This window comes from Vespa velutina, chromosome 10 (assembly GCF_912470025.1).
Source record: "Vespa velutina chromosome 10, iVesVel2.1, whole genome shotgun sequence".
NCBI lineage: Eukaryota > Metazoa > Arthropoda > Insecta > Hymenoptera > Vespidae > Vespa > Vespa velutina.
The window spans coordinates 7,615,422-7,633,314 of NC_062197.1; the positions used below are offsets into that span (position 1 = coordinate 7,615,422).

Below are 17,893 nucleotides of genomic sequence, written 5' to 3' on the forward strand. Positions count from 1 at the left end.
CGATCGTACAATTATTAGTCTTTGAAAGAGAGAAGGAAGAAGAAGAAGAAGAAGAAGAAGAAGAAGAAGAAAAATGACACCTTTGGTAGAAGCATATTATCATTTCATTAACGCTACACTCGAAAATATATTTATGAGTTAATAAAAAATATCGGCATTTTTAGATCGTTCTTATAGTTATCGCTGGTGTAGCCTCTGGTGCACCAAGTGGAATCGTAGGACCTAGTACAGCTGTGATTGGTCCTCATAAAGGATCAGTAGCTGTCGCTGGTTCAGTCAGTGGACCCGTTGCCGTAAGTGGTGCAGTCGCTGGATCTGCTGTAATATCTGGATCAGTTGCTGGACCGTCTGCGGTAATTGGCTCCGTCGCTGGTCCAACTCTTGTCTCTGAACCATCTCTAGGTTTGAGTGCTCTAGTCGTAGGTAAGAATTATTATAATCTAATGGATTAACGACAGAAGCGTATAATGTAAAATAATGAACGAATGAAATATGGAAGATGACTTTTAAAAAATATCCTTTTATAAATCCACTTATATTTTGTAAACTATTCTATTCGGAAACATTGTTTCAGATAATGGATTGGAGCATGGCACAGTGATCGCAGCACCTCACGCAGCGACAGCATCTCTTGTCAGTGTTCCGCCTGCGGGAACTACTGTAGTTGCTGGTCCGAATGGTGGAATCGTTTCTACGAATGGCGTTGCCCACGGTGCTGTAATCTCTGCTGTCAATACGCTTCACGGATGGTAGAAAATTATTCTATAAGTGTAAATCTCATTGAATATTATACTACGTTTTTGTACATCTTTTTAAAATGATTAAATAACCAATAAATATGTAATTTAGAAGATAAAGAGTTAGGTGTGGACAAATCGATTAGAATAATTTAAATAATATATTTGAAGGATTTTCTTTTCAAACTACCTTGTACTCTTTTCTCTCTCTCTCTCTCTCTCTCTCTCTCTTTTTCTCTTTCTCTCTCTCTCTCTCTCTCTCTCTTTCTCTCTTTCTCTCTATCTCTCTTTTTATTTCGCTATGAATATTTCAAAAGTCGAAAAAAGAAGAATTCTCAGGATAAGATATTGTAGATTTGTATGGAAAAAAAGAAAAAAAAAAAAAAAAAAAAGATAAAAAAGAGAACAAAAGAAGTAAAAGTTACGAGATTCGAAGGTGCACTTGCATCGTGATTTTAAACGCCTACGCTGTGGAAACGAGTATGTATGGAAATACAAGTATCCGTATACATATCTACATAGAAAGAAGAAATATATTCCAACGTGTAAAGGCAACTAACGATGCTCATGACTCGTGCCGGCACGCGGCACACGACACACGACCTTATAGCCGTCGTAGTCGTTTCGCCTCGTTATACGACGAATCTAATGGTGTAACGGAGCTGTAATCGTTTCATTGCCAAGTACGGCCATCGCAACTACGCCCGAGCGCGTTCCTTTTCGCGCTCCATCGAGTCCTTTTCTCGTACCTACTTACTCTTCCTTCAAGGACGTATAACGGTAGAAATCGTAGCCGTTTTCTTCTTACTTAATGACTTAACGGAAAGCATTGATATTATACGGTAGATTTTCTTCTTTTATTTTCTTCTTTTTCGTAATGATCGAATTATAATTAAAAGAAAACAAAAAAAAAAATAAAAAAAAATATTTGATACGTAATTCTGAAAAAGACACAATATTAAATAATAATCAATATATCGATTATTATTATTATTATTATTATTATTATTATTATTATTATATTGTATAATTCGTTATTATTCAATGAGCAATTCGTTAATTTGACCAGAGAAATTACGTAACGATCTAACATTTATCCAAAGAATGCATGAATAATACCAATAACAGATACCTTGCGAAACATTGATTCGATAACAATGGCACATTTATTAAGGCGTTCGATCGAAAACATGTAATTTCTTCGTCGATCGGCGTCTTTGAAATTAGTTGAACGTAAGTATAATGAATCATTAAAGTTTATTCTTCGCTATCTCGACTCGTTAATATCCACGACGGAACTTGGTTCTCCGCAACGAGTTGACTCACTTCCGTTGAAGATAAACGAAGCTGGCGTACGTAATGACTCGACGCGTCTAACATTTTAACGAGCAAATATCCTAAAGTACAACAGATTCTTTAATGAAAGAATTTTTGCTAATTAGAGGATGGACATAATTAAAATTGATAAGAATTCAAGTTAACGAAAAATTTATTGTCTCGTTTCGTCTCATCGATCCAGTAACGTAAACGGATCCTTCTATTTAATTCTCCGTTTTCGCGTTACCACTCGTTACTTTATAACACGCAGCATACATACACAAAGACACATACACACACACACACACACACATATATATATAGAGAGAGATATATAAATACAGATAGGGGAACGAAGCATTTACCGAAAACCGTTTGCTTCCGAATCGTGCCGATATCGTGGCTGGCATCCATTCACCGCTGGCACCACTCGATAATTGTTTCACCGCACTAATTATTTTCAGTCTATCGCAGAACCGTTGTGTTTGCACTTCGATGCTCCCCATCGACCGATCCGATATATTCCACAATTCGATATTGTACTATGCCAATAAAAGTACATACTTCAAAACGAATGTGACGTTGTCCCGACCCTTTGATGGTGCAATAATTGTTGGCGAGATGTATTACGATGAGGGATTGACAGGGAAAAAAAATGGAACTCTATCCATCTGTGTATAGTAACATAAGCATTAATGTAGTAGTACAGCAAGCGATGAAAATATTTCAATGCAATCAATAAAACGTATATGTGTGGACTCGCTTTAACCAAAAAAAAAAAAAAAAAAAAAAAAAAAAAAAAAAAAAAAAAAACAAACAAGATTCGTAAAAAGAATTTTTTAAAAATGTACCTTGTATTTTTTATTATTAACAAAAAAGAACAAATTTTTGTTTAAATTAAAAATAAACACAATTCAAAATAAACATACTATAATAATTTAAGAATTTTTTCTTTAATTTAAATTAAGTTGTTTAATTTTAAAAATTATATCTAAAAGTTATAAATATTTCTATGACTCACTATATATATGTATATATCCTATGTATAATATATGTACATACGTATGTACATGAAAGATCTTTCGCCTTCGAAAGGAATACTTTTTGAAAAGGAATCCATCGCTTCGAAATCGACACAAAGGGGCTCGAATCTATGAATTTTTCAATAACCACCCTTTAACCGCACTCTTCCTTTAACTTCTTCTAAGGCAATCCTCTTTCACAGCTTCTTCGACTCTTCGTTCCCAGGAAAGACTAAAGATCCACTGAAGAATCTAAGAATAGAAATTCTCTAAGAAAATTTGCGTATCGACAATAACGTATCGAAAATTTCAGAGTTTAATTTAGCTTCCTCTTTCGGATATTCAATTATATCTTTTCGAGAAAGAGAATAAGAATAATATAATAATTTTCATTTTAACGAAAAACAAGAAATACTCGCAGAAACGTTTGGTTTTTTCGTGAAAAAACTACTACGATTAGAAAGAAAGAGGATAAATAAATAAAAAAAGAAAAAGATCGCATTCGAGAAAATCCAGACGAGAAGGAAAAGTAATCTTATAAGAATATTACTATAAAAATAATAGACAACCGGTCATTCTAGACTAGAGGAATGCCAGCTTAACAAGTTGAAAAAAATATAAAGGTCTCGGTCGCCGATGGATCTGGAATTTTGATCTTATATTCTAATGTCATTTAGAACAGGAGCCACACCTTACCATATTAGATATTTTTAAGAGGGGTTGAAGGTTGACGAGAATGATAGTGTTGTTGAGTAAGTATATAAGAGCGGCTGATCGAAGGGTTGGACATCAGTGAAGCCTAACAGGACTCATCGACAAGAACAATCATGAAGTGTTTGGTGAGTAATTGGCTCAATCGATTAAAGATAGATCAATATAAAGATCTTGTTCATTTTTCCGATAGATTCTCATTGCCGCTGTAATCGCGATCGCTTCGGCTTCGCCGGAACGCGAACGTCGGTCCTTAGGTTGGGGATTAGGAGTCCTTGGTTTAGGCCATGGTGTTGCACTTGCCCCAGCTGCTGCCGTTGTTGCACCGGCTGCACCATCGGTAGCAGTACTAGGTCCTTCAGCTGGTTCTGCAGCCGTAGTTGGTCCTTCAGCTGGATCCGCTGCTGTCGTTGGACCTTCGGCGGGTTCTGCTGCTGTAGTGGGACCTTCTGCTGGTTCCGCAGCTGTCGTTGGACCCTCCGCAGGCTCCGCTGCTGTCGTCGGACCAGCTCATGGTAAGTCGAAATTATTATTAATTTATTTATAATTAAATAAGTTTATATAGATATTATTTTGTTATGATTTTTAAATTAATTTAACGTTCGATCATTTTGTAGGGTCCGCCGTTGTATCTGGACCATCTGGAGCAATTGTCGCTCCTGGTGCACTAGCTCATGGCATTTGGTAAAAGAAAAAGCCTCTATTCTACTCTCGGTTGGTTTCTACGATTTCAACGATTTTCCGCCTCGTCTTACGTTGATACGAGTTTTGAAGAAGATTCGTCTCAGCTCGAGACTTCTCCTGAACTTTCTACTCTTGGCTTTGTCTTTGCGGAAGGACGCGCTTGAGATCATGGAAACACGACTACGAGTTTTAACCTTAAGCAATTAAACGCTATCCTCTCGAGCGAAACTTATAACGATCCCCTTCAACGGCTTATTAGGTCTATTATTATCATACCTCGCTCAATGACTCGCAAGAATAATGCTCCTAGCAACTCTTTGAGCATCTCTTATTTTTTCTTATTCCACGTTGCGTCTATTCTTATTGAAATAAAAGAACCTCCGCACAATACTTTCTTCGACTTTCTTCTTTTTCGATATCTGACCTTTGTCTTCCAAGAGAAAACGAGAATTCTTAACTCCTGAAGTTTTCTATTTAAAACAATTCTTACCCTCTATCGTTATCGTAGTTTTTTGCTAACTTCGAAAAAGAGCTTAGAAATACTTTTCTCATTGTTACGAAGAAGCATACAGATCGATCCAAACATAAAAATACTTTAATATACTCGTTTAAATTTATTAAATTTGTCATGTTTTATTATCTCGATGAATCGATTAGTTTGATAACTCAATAAATTGCATCATAAAATGAATCTTATTATATCGATAATATCTGAATACATAAATGAAAAGAGAGTATTTTCTCCTTTAAAATGATCTTTCTTTCAACTCTCTGTGACTTTTCGTTTCGAAGATATATCCCTTTTAATTTGTCATTCATAACTCTCAATAAACATGTGCTATCTGTAGTAACATAGAGTATGAGCGTACGCAAGCCATAGTAAATAGTAGAAACAATTAAATTCCAGGAATTTATATAGGTCACTGTGTCAATGCCGTTTTTGAAATTATATAGGTCAGTGTATCAGCGTAAATACTTTTCATTAATATTAGAATATCTCCAAAATCGAGAGTCGTAGAGACTTGTAACAAAAACCATTTTAAAGAGACAATTTTTCTTTATTTTACAAGCTTATATAACTAGTTGTTTTACAGATTATAATAAATAATTAATAATAATAAATAATTAACGTAATAAAAAATGTTTTTCCAAACTAGGTCTATATAATTTATATAAACATTATATACATTTGGAACAATTTGTTATAAATAATTTGTTATAAATAATTATCATAACTAATTATTTTAAAGCTGAAGCCATATATAATTTATGCATATATTGTAAAAATATATTTAACAATTTGTTATAAATAATTTTTATAAACAATTGATATGACTAATTGTTTGAAAGCTAATATAATTCATGCATATATCGTATATATATTTAATTATTTGTTATAAACAATTTGTTATAAATAATTGATATAATAAACTTTTTTAAAGCTAAGACTCTATAACTCATATAAACATTCTATATATTTTTAACAATTTGTTATAAACAATTTGTTATAAAAAATTGTTACGACTAATTTTTTATATTTAAATTTATTTAATTAATGCATATTGTATATATATAATTTATATTATAAATAATTTAAATTATAAACAATTTTATATAAATAAACACTATCCATCACTTGTCAATCCATCTCTTGTTATCGATTTTATGTTACTATCTAATACTTGTTTCTATTTGGTTTTGTTATTTTTTTTTATCTAGAAAGTAATGTTAACAATAATTGATTTTAATATCATATAGAGAATTGATTCATAGGTCGAAAAAGATATAATCAAGATTGTTTATCATTAAATAAGTATGTTAACATTATTTTCAGATGATGGAATAAATAACAAATAAGTACAGATATTTATAAAGTATTTATTTTATTGAAGAATATATTAATAATGTCTCTTAGTTACATGCTGTATTAGCGATGAAATATTTTTCAAATATCGAAGAAAAGATATTTTATAAAGCGTACTGTTTTCAGATCATATATTTTTTTTATAATTGCAACAATCACGTAAAAACATGATATCTTAGATTATCGAGGGAAATCATCGGTATAGTGAGGTAGTCCAGTGACGAAGATGAACAAGGGTTCAACATCGAGAAAGTCGAACGACATCGTATTCCAGAGAATACATCGTGACGCGCAAGGTCCGTATAATTATTCCAGTGAGATCCAACGGCGGTTAGTATTCCCCCATGATTACCAGATGTGCGGAGCGACAACGGCTCCTGGGGCCACTACTGCTGCCGCTATAAATGTCCTTTTCGTTAAAGTCAATATCTTACGAATATTCAATGAATATATATATATATATATATATATATATATATATATATATCTGTTCGTTTAACAAAAGATATTCGTTTATGGATCAATAATGTTACCAATTTGTCGTACTCCATTTTCCAAATATAAGTACCTACAAAACGAAACATTTCAATAGGAACACATTCGTGTATATTCATGTAAGTGAAACACTTCGCCTTAAAATTATTTCTTGCTAGGTATAATGATACATACAAGATATGTTCCCATTAGAATGTCATATCGAGATGACACATAAAATATGTTCCCATTAAAATGTAAAAAACGGTGATATAAATGATAATAAGATAAGACGAATCCGTCATTAGTATTCGACGTTATACTGGCTGCTTACCAGGAACATGAGCTGCTATGACCGCTGGTGCAGCTGCAGATACGACCGCAGCACCAGCGTTAGGACCGATCACGGCAGCCGGAATAGCTTTCGGGCCGATCACTGCAGCTGCGGGAGCAACCGCAGGCCAACCCCAGACGCTACGCCGTTCTCTTTCCGGATAGGCCGCTACCATCGCGAACATAGCGAGAACAACGATCTGAAAAAAACGTAAGTATTCTATATGTTTCTAATCTCTTTTCTAATAATAATTCCTACTATTTCTTTTAAGTTTCGATTATTTTTAAACCTTTATGTATATATTTTATGGAAAAATTACAAAAGATATAGATGACGTCTATACTTACTAAAAATTTCATGATTCTAATGTTCTATCTTTGCTAATGTAACACACTCCAGAAGGAAAAGCGGTCAATCGATGAACATCATTCGACCTGCTTTGTCTTTTATACTTCTATTCCCCTACCTCTTTAATAAACTATCAGAGATAAAAATCGAAATAATGCATATCATTGACTTTCCAGATGGTATGTCGTTAACGTAAGGGTGTGGCACAGCTTCCAATGATAAATCACAAAACCCGTTGTTCATGAAACAAATGTTTTGAATCTAAAATTGATATCTCTAACATTGATATCGAAACTCTTTCGATCACGGAAAATTCATTCGAAAATCCTTCTTAGTCCTCATTCGGTTATCCATAATGCGGTTAATTCCATAGACTATTCGGCTTAGTCAGGATAAATCCATACTCGAAATGGATTTAGATAATGCTGTGGTAACAATGGAGGGACCGAAGACTGAGAAGGAATGTTATCGATCACGACGCTTCAATCGCACGTGAACGTCTTCTATTTTACGTTGTCCTTCCTTTCCAAAGGAATCATTGAGAGGATGATCAAGGTGATGATCAAAGATTTATTTTTCGTTTCTCTTCGAGTATATAATGGTTGGAATTTCTCACGAGTAATATCAGTAACAAAGTAGAATCCAACGGGCGTAGAGGTATCCCTACAAAAGATACTTCGAAGAAGATTTCGAAAAAGTCACGAAAAAGGAAAGAGAATGAAGTTATCGGTAAGAGAAGGAAACTTTATCGTACTTCGTCAACCAAACTGACCGAACTAAAAGAAAAAGATTAAAAAGATAGACGAGGAAAGGGGAATCGTTATGAAAAGGGAATTCGCGTTGGCGTAACGTTTGAACGTTGCCAGATGAGAAAAGTTTAATTCGTTTGTTCGTAACGCAATGGCCGTGTCATCGATGAAATACGACCGACAAAGTATCGTACTCGTCTTCGTGTACGTTGAAACTAGAATTACTTATTTCCTCGTTCCGTCCGTTAGGAGAGTATCTTTCTCAAGTGTCTAGTACTATAGTACCTTTGCGGATACATACTTGCTTCGTAGTCCACTGACGGTTCTTTATCGAACATCCTTTCTTGATAGTTAACAGAGAAAATTTATGTTCTTCCTTGCTTCGAACATTCGCTCTCTAGTTCCTACTTCTAACGATATCAATTTTTCGAAGAAATAAATTATCGATTACTAAGGTATTAAAAACTCAAAGATATTGAATTTATATATTAGTTTTATCTCCTTTAACATATTGCAGTTCATAATTTATTATTAATTATCGAAAAATTATATAATTTTAAAAAACGTTATGCGTTACGAGTTATATTCTCATTATATAAGAATGTTACATTGAAAATTGCAGAACAGAAATTGCGTAATATCGTCGAACGTTTCTCCGTGAAAATTATTTCTTCGTCGTAAGAAAATTAATTAGTGTATTATTTGTAGAATTCATACGTTCACTCCTGTTGAAGGATATCTCGATTTTATTTATTTATTTATTTATTTATTTATTTATTTTTTCTTTTTTTCATCAACAGAAATATGTAAGTTGCAAAAGTAGATATCACTAATCTCTACGTTTGCATTTGCATATTCCTATATTCATTCTGATCTGATGCAACGATATCCGAAGGTCGGATATTGTTCTCAAATCATACAACGTGCTGACGCGAGACAAGATGATAAACTCATAGTGGAAACGACGTAAGATGATCCATTAGATTATCTACACTACAATATACCAATGCATAGCTATGCGTTTCTACAAACTGCATTAAATCGTTCGTTTTAATAATTCGTGGAATTAATATTGAAATAAATATTTCATTTTTAATATTACGAATTTTTCAAGATAATTAACAATGATTTAATATTGTTTTCTTTTTTTTTTAAGCTTTTGACAATAACGCTATTCTCTCTCACTCGTGGGGATATTTGGCCACATCAAGAAATAAAAAATGTTAATCAAAATGCACGAAATATTTTAGACGAGCATATAGTGGAAAATTCATCGTTTCGATCGAATTCTCCGATTTTGTCAACGTCGATACTTCCACCTTTAAGAAAAGGTATTGTATCAAAATATTATATAAAACAATTAGATATAAAATTGAAAAAATTCTTTCTCATTATTTTATAGATCCTATTCCCTGGACAGACTTTTTAATGAGTAATGATGGACCTTCGAAAAAATCTTCATCGATCGTAATTTATCCTACAGAAGCAACTCTTTCTAATCAAAACGACATGATCGAGCCGATCGTTCTAAATACGATTCCTCCAGTCACGACAACTTTTGCTTCACCTTCTGGGATAGTTTCTCTAGAGACAAGGACAACCGAGTTCGAATCACTAATCAGTCCAGTAACGATAACGGGAGCTACCGATGGAAATGCAAATATCGTTGCGATCGAAAGCAACGATGAAATTGCATCAGACGATACATCGAAGAAACTATTCCTATGCGGATCTCTCCGCAACGAGTTGATCGTGAGCAGACCTGGAAGTGGCTCGGTGTTTATCAAAGGTGAACTTGCCAAGTTATTACGTATACGCAATGAAATTCTAGTTAGTTTCTAGCTTGAAATTCTATTTCAGGTGCTTCGAGAGTTGCCATAATCGATGATGCTCAAAATTCTGTGATCGTCTGTCAGCCAAGTACGAATTTGAGCCCACCACTGGATCCGGAAGAAAGACTAGGAACGCACGGAATGGATTTCGATCAGAAATCATCAACCCTACCACCGACCGTTCTTTTTCCCGAAACACCTAAAAATCGTGCACCTATCGAACGATCCTCGACGACCGTATTAAAAGATTATCTAGTACCACCGTATACCTATTTGAAAAGATAAAAAATTTGCAAACATGTTTTGCAAGTTTCTATTAGGAAAAATAATTCAATCTATCGAACGTTAATAGTCTCCTTATCGTCTGCTATCGTACGGCAATAAAACGAACTCGTTATTCCATCAATCGTTGATTAATAATTTGTACGTCGACCTTTCCATAAGGGATTCGATCGAACATAAACGTTAATCAAGCAATAAAATCTAACTACTGACGTTCCATCGGATAAACTATATACCAAACGAGAAATGAAAAGCAGCAAGCAAGGACAACGGGATCTAAAATCCTATTCATTAGCATCGTTGACCGTTACCGTATTGATACCCAGCAGTAATTATTATCGAGAGTATTGTTGGCTACTACATTTAGTGATCGTATAGTTTCGTTAAGGATCAAAATCTTCGATCGTATTTCATTTAGTTTATCGATGTAGTTTTTCTTTTCTTTTTAACTCTACAACTTGAATCAGGTTAAAAGCAGCAGAAACAAGGCTTGACAATTAAGCTTGGAACTTAATTATCAGTGTCTCTTTCTTTCTCTCTCTCTCTCTCTCTCTCTCTCTCTCTTTTTCTCTCTCTCTCTTTCTCTTTCTCCCTCCCTTTCTCCTTCGAAGTAAACGGACTGTATCGAGTTGGCTCACTCTTAGGAGTCGTATTTGCCGCGCAGTTTCACGAATATTTATTCGTTTCATGGTTGAGCTTCTTCCAACGATTTTAAGCGTGGTCTACCACCGAGCCAAAACACTTTTAAACTTTGTTTCAAAGCGACGTAGAACCAAGAAGAGTGTCGATGAGTTTATATAGAAGGTGGTAATAAAATTAATTTAATATCATAATATACATACCAAAATTGTTTATTCATCGAGAAATTACAATACGAATAATTAAACTGTAAATAAATTACAAGTTAGTAATCATTAACAATATATAAAAAGAAAATATACAAAACAATTTTTAAGCTGTAACTGAATCCGTATCAACCTGCTTAATTGGATCAGTAGCAATCTGCTTATTTGGATCAACATCAACTTGCTTAATTGAAACAGCATCAACCTGCTTAATTGAAACAGCATCAACTTGCTTAATTGACGTAACATCTGTCTGCTTAATTGGCATACAATCAACCTGCTTAATTGGAGCAATATCAACTGGCTCAATTAGAAGAGCATCAACCGGTTCAATTGGAACAGCATCAACTGGCTCAATTGGAACAGCATCAACCGGCTCAATTGGAACAGCATCAACCGGCTCAATTGGAACAGCATCAACCGGCTCAATTGGAACAGCATCAACCGGCTCAATTGGAACAGCATCAACCGGCTCAATTGGAACAGCATCAACCGGCTCAATTGGAACAGCATCAACCGGCTCAATTGGAACAGCATTAACCAGCTCAATCGGAACAACATCACCGTGTTTAATTGAAGCAGTGTTAATTTGTCCAATATCTTCAATTGGAATCATTTCCGTTGGATTGATAACGGCGATTGGTTCGATTATTTCATGAGGATTGATTTTTATGCATTTACTGTTAATGCGATTTATAAGATTCGATCGATTAGCCAGACGTGGGTGAATATTTATAAAGTAAGTTTTAAACCTGTCGTAAATTGGTTTAAGTACTTTCGATGTGATGAACATGTTATTATTCATGTGATGACCTAGCTGCGGAAGATCTATCCTCTCCAATAGTTTTCTCACTAAATGACATTTGGTTACCTGCGATCACAAAAAATTGCTTTTCAAATCATTTCGAAATCTTCTAAAGAATCTTCAAGTTAATTAATTAATTACATTTACTTTTATTTTCAATTTTATTGTAATAACGTAATTTTATTATATTAATGTAATACTTACATGCATTGAAGCGAGGAAAAAAACTATTGTAAAAAAGGTTTGCTTAGCGTTCATCCTGGGGTATCTCGTATATAACTTATAAATTTAATTTCGTGCTCTGACTAAATTTCAATCAGCGAACCGCTTTTATACATTTTCCAAAAGATTGTGACGATGGAAGTCATTAAAGAAATATTTACCATTATCTCCAGAGGTGCAATATATCGTTGAAACGAAAAGTCATTTATTGTCTTCCACACGTTTCATCCGTCAGCTTCGCCCGATAAGATTTAGGAACGTCGGTGATATACTTTTTATTCTTCATTTACGTAAGTGAAAACCTTTCGTACTCTCAATCGAAAAATGCTTAAAATTTTTTAAATTGTTTAATGTTAAGTAATATTTTAATTAAAATCTATGTTATAACGATAATACTGAGATTATACGATATAGAAAAAAAATTTAATGTCGTTTGTTATCCATAAATGCGTTCGCACGCATTTCAAATTAATATGTAATTGTAGTGAAAACGTATAAGAATGTTTTTCTTTGTCTAACGAAATTTAATTAACTCGAAGTTGAAGTTTCTACGATTTCGGCGAATATTTTTTCTACTCTATTGGAACAAACGTTTTAAGATATGGTCTAAAAATTTTTTCTTAAAATTTTTGATAATTGTCAAATATTACGGATTATGGTATAATAAGAATTATCTATATTAATTATCTAGACTACAAATTTTCTATTGTGTGATATGATTCATATGTTATTCACATTTTTTTTCACTTTTTTTTCACATTTTTTTACCTATCCTACAACGTTGATGTTTCAACATGGAGCACATAAATTATTCATTCCAAATAGGTGTATTGTACAGTTATAGCAGTTTATGCGAAAGAGAAAAAGAGAGAGAGAGAGAGAGAGAGAGAGAGAGAGAGAGAGATGCTTAAACTGAAAAAGATGTCAAAGCAATTACAATGGTTGCCATATGTTCAATAAAGGGATAACCAGAGATTTCAAAGCGTGTAGATGAAATTTTTTGAACAACTGCTTATAAGGCATCTACACTTGTTCCATTTGGAAAACGATTAATGGTCTTTCGTTCGTTTGAAAAATTATTTTTATACTGTTTCGTTTGTACAACGAATTTTCGTTATGATGTATGTATCTGAATATTTGTAAAATTTTAAATGAAAACCTTTCTCTCCTTCATAAACAGATTAATTCATGCACTCAATTTCCAAATTGTACTTTGTTCCAAATTGTACTATAATTTAAATTTTGATTTTAGATTCGATAATCGCGAACGAACAAAAGACGATCTTTAGAGTTCACTGTGGGATATAATATATAATAAAAAATATTGTTTTATAAATTAAACTAGTACATTATCAAGCCTTGTTAGGCAAACAGTTAAAGTTCAAGAAAAAAAGAAACATATTTATATTTTTTTTTTTTTTTTTTAATATATACAATGTCAAGCATTCGTATTATATCAAATCATATATGACATTCTATGATTCGAAATATAAAATAACAATTTTTCCTGCTAGTTGGATTTTATCATTAATTATTAAGTGCAAAAATGTGCTTAATTGAAGGATACGATTCTTTTATTGAAAGATTGAGAGTCGCTGAAATTTACGAAATAAAATTATTTTGCGCGATTGATTTTGGACCCGAACCACCGAATCCATAGAAAACACGTTACCAACACGCCATTCGTATATAGAGAACACAAAACACAGATTACAAATCAAATAACAAATCACAAATCACTCAATCAATGCATTCCTATTGTAACCAACTTCACAATTCCCTTCTGTCTCTTTCTCTCTCTCGCTTTGCACTTGATGTCGGTCGTACATCGATTTCTCTCTCTCTCTTTCTCTCTCTCTCTCCCTCTCTCTCTCTCTCTCTTTCTCTCTTTCTCTCTCTCCCTCCCTCTTTCCCTCTATCACTCGTTTAAAGCTTTGTAATATGTTTTATAACAAATATTTACACAAATTAAGTAAATTAATCGTTGGATCATAAAGTCTAATTATGCAAAATTTTATCTGAATTGGATAAAAAGAGTAACAGTTTCAGAGTAATTACAAATACAGAAATTTAAGGCTCTTCGTATTAATAATTGTTTAAGCGTGAGAATAAATGTTCGAACAAATTAAATATTTCAAATTGAATATGTATCATTTTACACGATACAAGAGACGTTACACTTTCGACTATTATTTATAATTTACAATTGTAATTTAATATTAAATAGAGAATTATCGATTATTTTGGGGATTCTTGATTAGCTTTTAATACTATTGCTTCGTAATATGATGGACATAATAGAAGCGTTATGCTTCATTCTCTCGAAATATAAGTCACGAAGGTGAATTATGATTTCATAAACTACGGCTCCTATGGACGTGTTATCATAAAAATTTGCCTGTGATGTCATCATTTCAATAATTCAATTGTATCAGAATCAAAGATTTGATTTTTAGTCGTAACAATAGCAAACGTGAAACAAAATGTTTACGCAGATTATTATACTTTTAAATTATTTTCTTTCTCTCGTGTGGTGAAAAGATAAAACATTCCTCTAAAGATAAACGTGAAAAAAAAATTGAAGTGAGCACGACAGTATGATTCATGTTTTTGAGACACGCTTCTTGGGAATGTGGCATTATAATCATTTACTTAATAATCAATAAAAACGAGAGTATTCAATATTTCCCCACTTTTTCCTTCTGTAAAAGAGATGATACTAAGTGAACGAATTAATGACGTTATGACATGAATAAGCGATAACTCCATTATATACATTCATTATCGACAGACACTGAATACGTGAAACGAATCGTAAAATTGCTTGACCCTCTTTTGAAAATGTCATTTCGGCTATCTGTACGGCTGAGTTTAACGAATAATCCAATATTTTGCATAAACGATAAAATGTCCTGAAATCGATCTCATCTCGTGCACTAATTATCGATTTGAATTCTTTTTTTCAATGACAACAATCAATTAATTAATTTAACGAGAATATATCTATTTATCGGTGTGTACAATGATCGCATCTTTCGTTTCAAATCATAAATGTTCTATAATTAGAAATAACGAATAGGTATTTATTTAGGGATTAATTTGTTAAAAGTAATCATCGATATATACGTTTATATAGGAGAATTTTCGTATAACTAAATTAGTATGGTTAATGTGTTTTTAATGATTAATAAAATCATCGGAGCATTATTCACAATAATAAGATTTGTGCGAAAAGAGATTCGTTTATTTCCAGATTAGAACGGAAACAACTTTTATGATACATTTAACTTCATTATTCCTGTGAATCTAAAATTGTTCATGTTGTTTAACAATTAAATTTTTTATTTTTCGTAATGGACATTAGCATAACGACACATGTAAAACTAGAAAAGAAAGAATAGACAAACATAGTCGTGGGTTTATGAAAACAAAACACATTATTTTACGCATAAACGCTACTTACCATTTTAAACGATCCCATGGTTTTTGTGGATTTCTATAGAAATTTTTATGTGATCCTGTTTTCCTCCATAAAATAATAATAAAATCAAATGAAACAGGACACCCAAATCAGCATGGAAATAAACTATTCTTAGATAATGTGAAAATTATTATATACGTTACAAAAATCATTATATACGTTGATATAACACATCACACATAGGATTCAATCCTTCGTGATTGTATAAATTAAAAAAAAATAATATAATCGCGTTATAATCGAAAATTAATATATTTGATTGTAATCGGATAAGTAATAAAAAGAAAAAAAAAAGAGGAAGAAGAAAAGAAAAAAAAAAATAGAAAGAAAGAAAAAAAAGAAGAGATTAAAAGAGAGAAACATATTAAATATTGACAATTCGCAATGTGGTTTCAACGTTCGATAGAAAATTAGATAAAGTCATGGAAGATTTCGTGAATGGTCCGGAACGGTCGGGAACGCACGTCCGGTATTTTGTCCCGGTAGGTATTATTATTTCCGAAGCATTTTCCCGACATTTTCCTAGCATTTTCGAGCTCGATACGATATAGTCGACGAGGGAGAGTGCATTAGAGAAGAGTGCACGGAAGAGCACGGTAACGGCGTGCACGACCATTAGGAGAATTACCAAGGTGCGTCGTTGCTGTTTTTTGTCGGCTCGAGCGCGGAAAATTGGCTCGTTTATTGCGTTTTCGTTGTCACTGGACGAATCGACAGAGGCGACACTTGATCTCCCATAGTAGTATTTTATCAAAAATGCTTTTCCTTCTCTCTCCCTCTTTCTCTCTTTCTCTCTCTCTCTCTCTCTCTCTCTCTCTTTCTCTCTCTCTCTCTCTTTCTCTCTCTTTCGTGCTTCGAGCAAAATCAAAGTTTAGTTAATTTGTTTTTTATTAAATCGATCGTGAAAAGATCGAAATATCAAAGGTAAAATTCGATCGTTGTATTCCTCACCTTAGAAAAGTCACTTGGCAAACGCGTTCTTCGTTCTCGCTGTAGTTGGATCGATGCCCACTTTTTATAATGTTCATGGCTTAAAGAGATCTTAAAAGAGGATGGATTTCATGATGCGGTATGCTCGTAAAACGAAATTCTCCGAGCAATTTCTACAGTTGCTCTTTTTCCAAAGAGGATTAAATTTCCCATCGGGAAATACTTATGTGTCTTTCTTTTAATCTGCCCAACCAGGCTTCTCTTTCGAAGATTGTAACGTTTTCACATACATCCAATCAACGTATTTTTTCCAATTTTTGTAAATGCTTTTGATTTCGTAAACGTTTTAGATAATTTCTCTTTTTCTCTATTTTCTAATTCTTCCTCATTAACATTTTTATTAAGTTACATTGGATATATATAGAAAGAGAAATTAATATCTATTAATCATATTACTATGAAATTATAATACATGTGTTAATATATATGTCGAATCTATTACTCGGTGAAATGTGTTAATTCGTAATGAAAATTTAAGCATCTCCTGATAATCGCAAATACATATATATACATAATAATTATATATCTTTCATACATTTGTATTAAAAAAAAAAAAAAAAAAAAAAAAAAAAAAAAAAAAAAAAAGAACATTATATCTTCAAATTCTTCTATTTTATATATTTATCATATTTTCAATTAAATTAAATCTTACATGGATTCGCATTCATCGCTATAAAATTTTTCAAGCGTGTCAGAGAGAGTGAAATTATTTGAGATATTTTTGTGATATGGAGATTCAAAGAGATTTAAAAAAAAAAAAATATTTCGTTTTTCATCTGTTCGTAAAAATGAGAGAGAAATATCATCGAAAAGAAAAAAAAAATACCGAAAGTACTTTCAACGTACTTTTATTCTACTGAACAAATAAAGATGTAGATAATAATAATTTTAATGATACCGTCAGCTTATCCAATGCAAAGTGAAAAACTCAACGAAGTCTTTAGAACTGATATAGCACGGAGGAGGAATGTTCTCAAGATTCGACCAACTGCGAAATATTACAATTTAGAGAGAAGGAAAGAGAGAGAGAGAGAGAGAGAGAGAGCGAGAAAGAAAGAGATAAAAGTCATATAATCGACGAAAGTCATTTGTATCTTTTCGAAAAGAAAGTCTACGTGTTATACGAAAAATCAAATATTCCATTTATTTCTTATTATATTAAATAAAAAATATTCAACTACATTTTTTAATCTCTT

At 32.7% G+C, this 17,893-nt stretch overlaps 5 protein-coding genes across 5 annotated transcripts; 3 read left to right on the top strand and 2 right to left on the bottom strand.

Moving 5' to 3' along the window:
- Positions 1-31: 31 nt before the first annotated feature.
- LOC124952162 (mucin-19-like) lies at positions 32-899 on the top strand. Its single transcript, XM_047501607.1, has 3 exons — positions 32-85; positions 165-423; positions 575-899. Exons 1-3 carry the CDS (start codon positions 74-76, stop codon positions 751-753), a joined length of 450 nt encoding a protein of 149 aa, XP_047357563.1. The 5' UTR covers positions 32-73; the 3' UTR covers positions 754-899.
- Positions 900-3,816: 2,917 nt separating this feature from the next.
- On the top strand, positions 3,817-4,861 carry LOC124951999 (protein FAM71B-like). Its single transcript, XM_047501210.1, has 3 exons — positions 3,817-3,915; positions 3,981-4,302; positions 4,405-4,861. Exons 1-3 carry the CDS (start codon positions 3,904-3,906, stop codon positions 4,473-4,475), a joined length of 405 nt encoding a protein of 134 aa, XP_047357166.1. The 5' UTR covers positions 3,817-3,903; the 3' UTR covers positions 4,476-4,861.
- Positions 4,862-6,329: 1,468 nt separating this feature from the next.
- On the bottom strand, positions 6,330-7,582 carry LOC124952000. The gene is made up of 3 exons (XM_047501211.1): positions 7,491-7,582; positions 7,144-7,342; positions 6,330-6,733 (listed from the first exon to the last, which is right to left on the bottom strand). Exons 1-3 carry the CDS (start codon positions 7,500-7,502, stop codon positions 6,684-6,686), a joined length of 261 nt encoding a protein of 86 aa, XP_047357167.1. The 5' UTR covers positions 7,503-7,582; the 3' UTR covers positions 6,330-6,683.
- A 550-nt stretch (positions 7,583-8,132) lies between these two features.
- On the top strand, positions 8,133-10,554 carry LOC124952028. The gene is made up of 4 exons (XM_047501313.1): positions 8,133-8,220; positions 9,397-9,571; positions 9,643-10,029; positions 10,101-10,554. The coding sequence occupies exons 1-4, from the start codon at positions 8,209-8,211 to the stop codon at positions 10,355-10,357; spliced, it is 831 nt and encodes a 276-aa protein (XP_047357269.1). The 5' UTR covers positions 8,133-8,208; the 3' UTR covers positions 10,358-10,554.
- Positions 10,555-11,290: 736 nt separating this feature from the next.
- On the bottom strand, positions 11,291-12,352 carry LOC124952029. Its single transcript, XM_047501314.1, has 2 exons — positions 12,209-12,352; positions 11,291-12,070 (listed from the first exon to the last, which is right to left on the bottom strand). Exons 1-2 carry the CDS (start codon positions 12,260-12,262, stop codon positions 11,306-11,308), a joined length of 819 nt encoding a protein of 272 aa, XP_047357270.1. The 5' UTR covers positions 12,263-12,352; the 3' UTR covers positions 11,291-11,305.
- Between the last annotated feature and the right edge of the window lie 5,541 nt (positions 12,353-17,893).

Coding starts and splice junctions, on each gene's coding strand:
- LOC124952028 (XM_047501313.1), top strand. Junction 9,572..9,642: donor ACTTCCACCTTTAAGAAAAG/GTATTGTATCAA, acceptor ATTATTTTATAG/ATCCTATTCCCTGGACAGAC. Junction 10,030..10,100: donor TGGCTCGGTGTTTATCAAAG/GTGAACTTGCCA, acceptor ATTCTATTTCAG/GTGCTTCGAGAGTTGCCATA.
- LOC124952162 (XM_047501607.1), top strand. Junction 424..574: donor TTTGAGTGCTCTAGTCGTAG/GTAAGAATTATT, acceptor ACATTGTTTCAG/ATAATGGATTGGAGCATGGC.
- LOC124951999 (XM_047501210.1), top strand. Junction 4,303..4,404: donor TGTCGTCGGACCAGCTCATG/GTAAGTCGAAAT, acceptor ATCATTTTGTAG/GGTCCGCCGTTGTATCTGGA.
- LOC124952000 (XM_047501211.1), bottom strand. Junction 6,734..7,143: donor CATAGCAGCTCATGTTCCTG/GTAAGCAGCCAG, acceptor GGACATTTATAG/CGGCAGCAGTAGTGGCCCCA.
- LOC124952029 (XM_047501314.1), bottom strand. CDS start 12,262: ATGAACGCTAAGCAAACCTTTTTTACAATAGTTTTTTTCCTCGCTTCA. Junction 12,071..12,208: donor TTTTCCTCGCTTCAATGCAT/GTAAGTATTACA, acceptor TTGTGATCGCAG/GTAACCAAATGTCATTTAGT.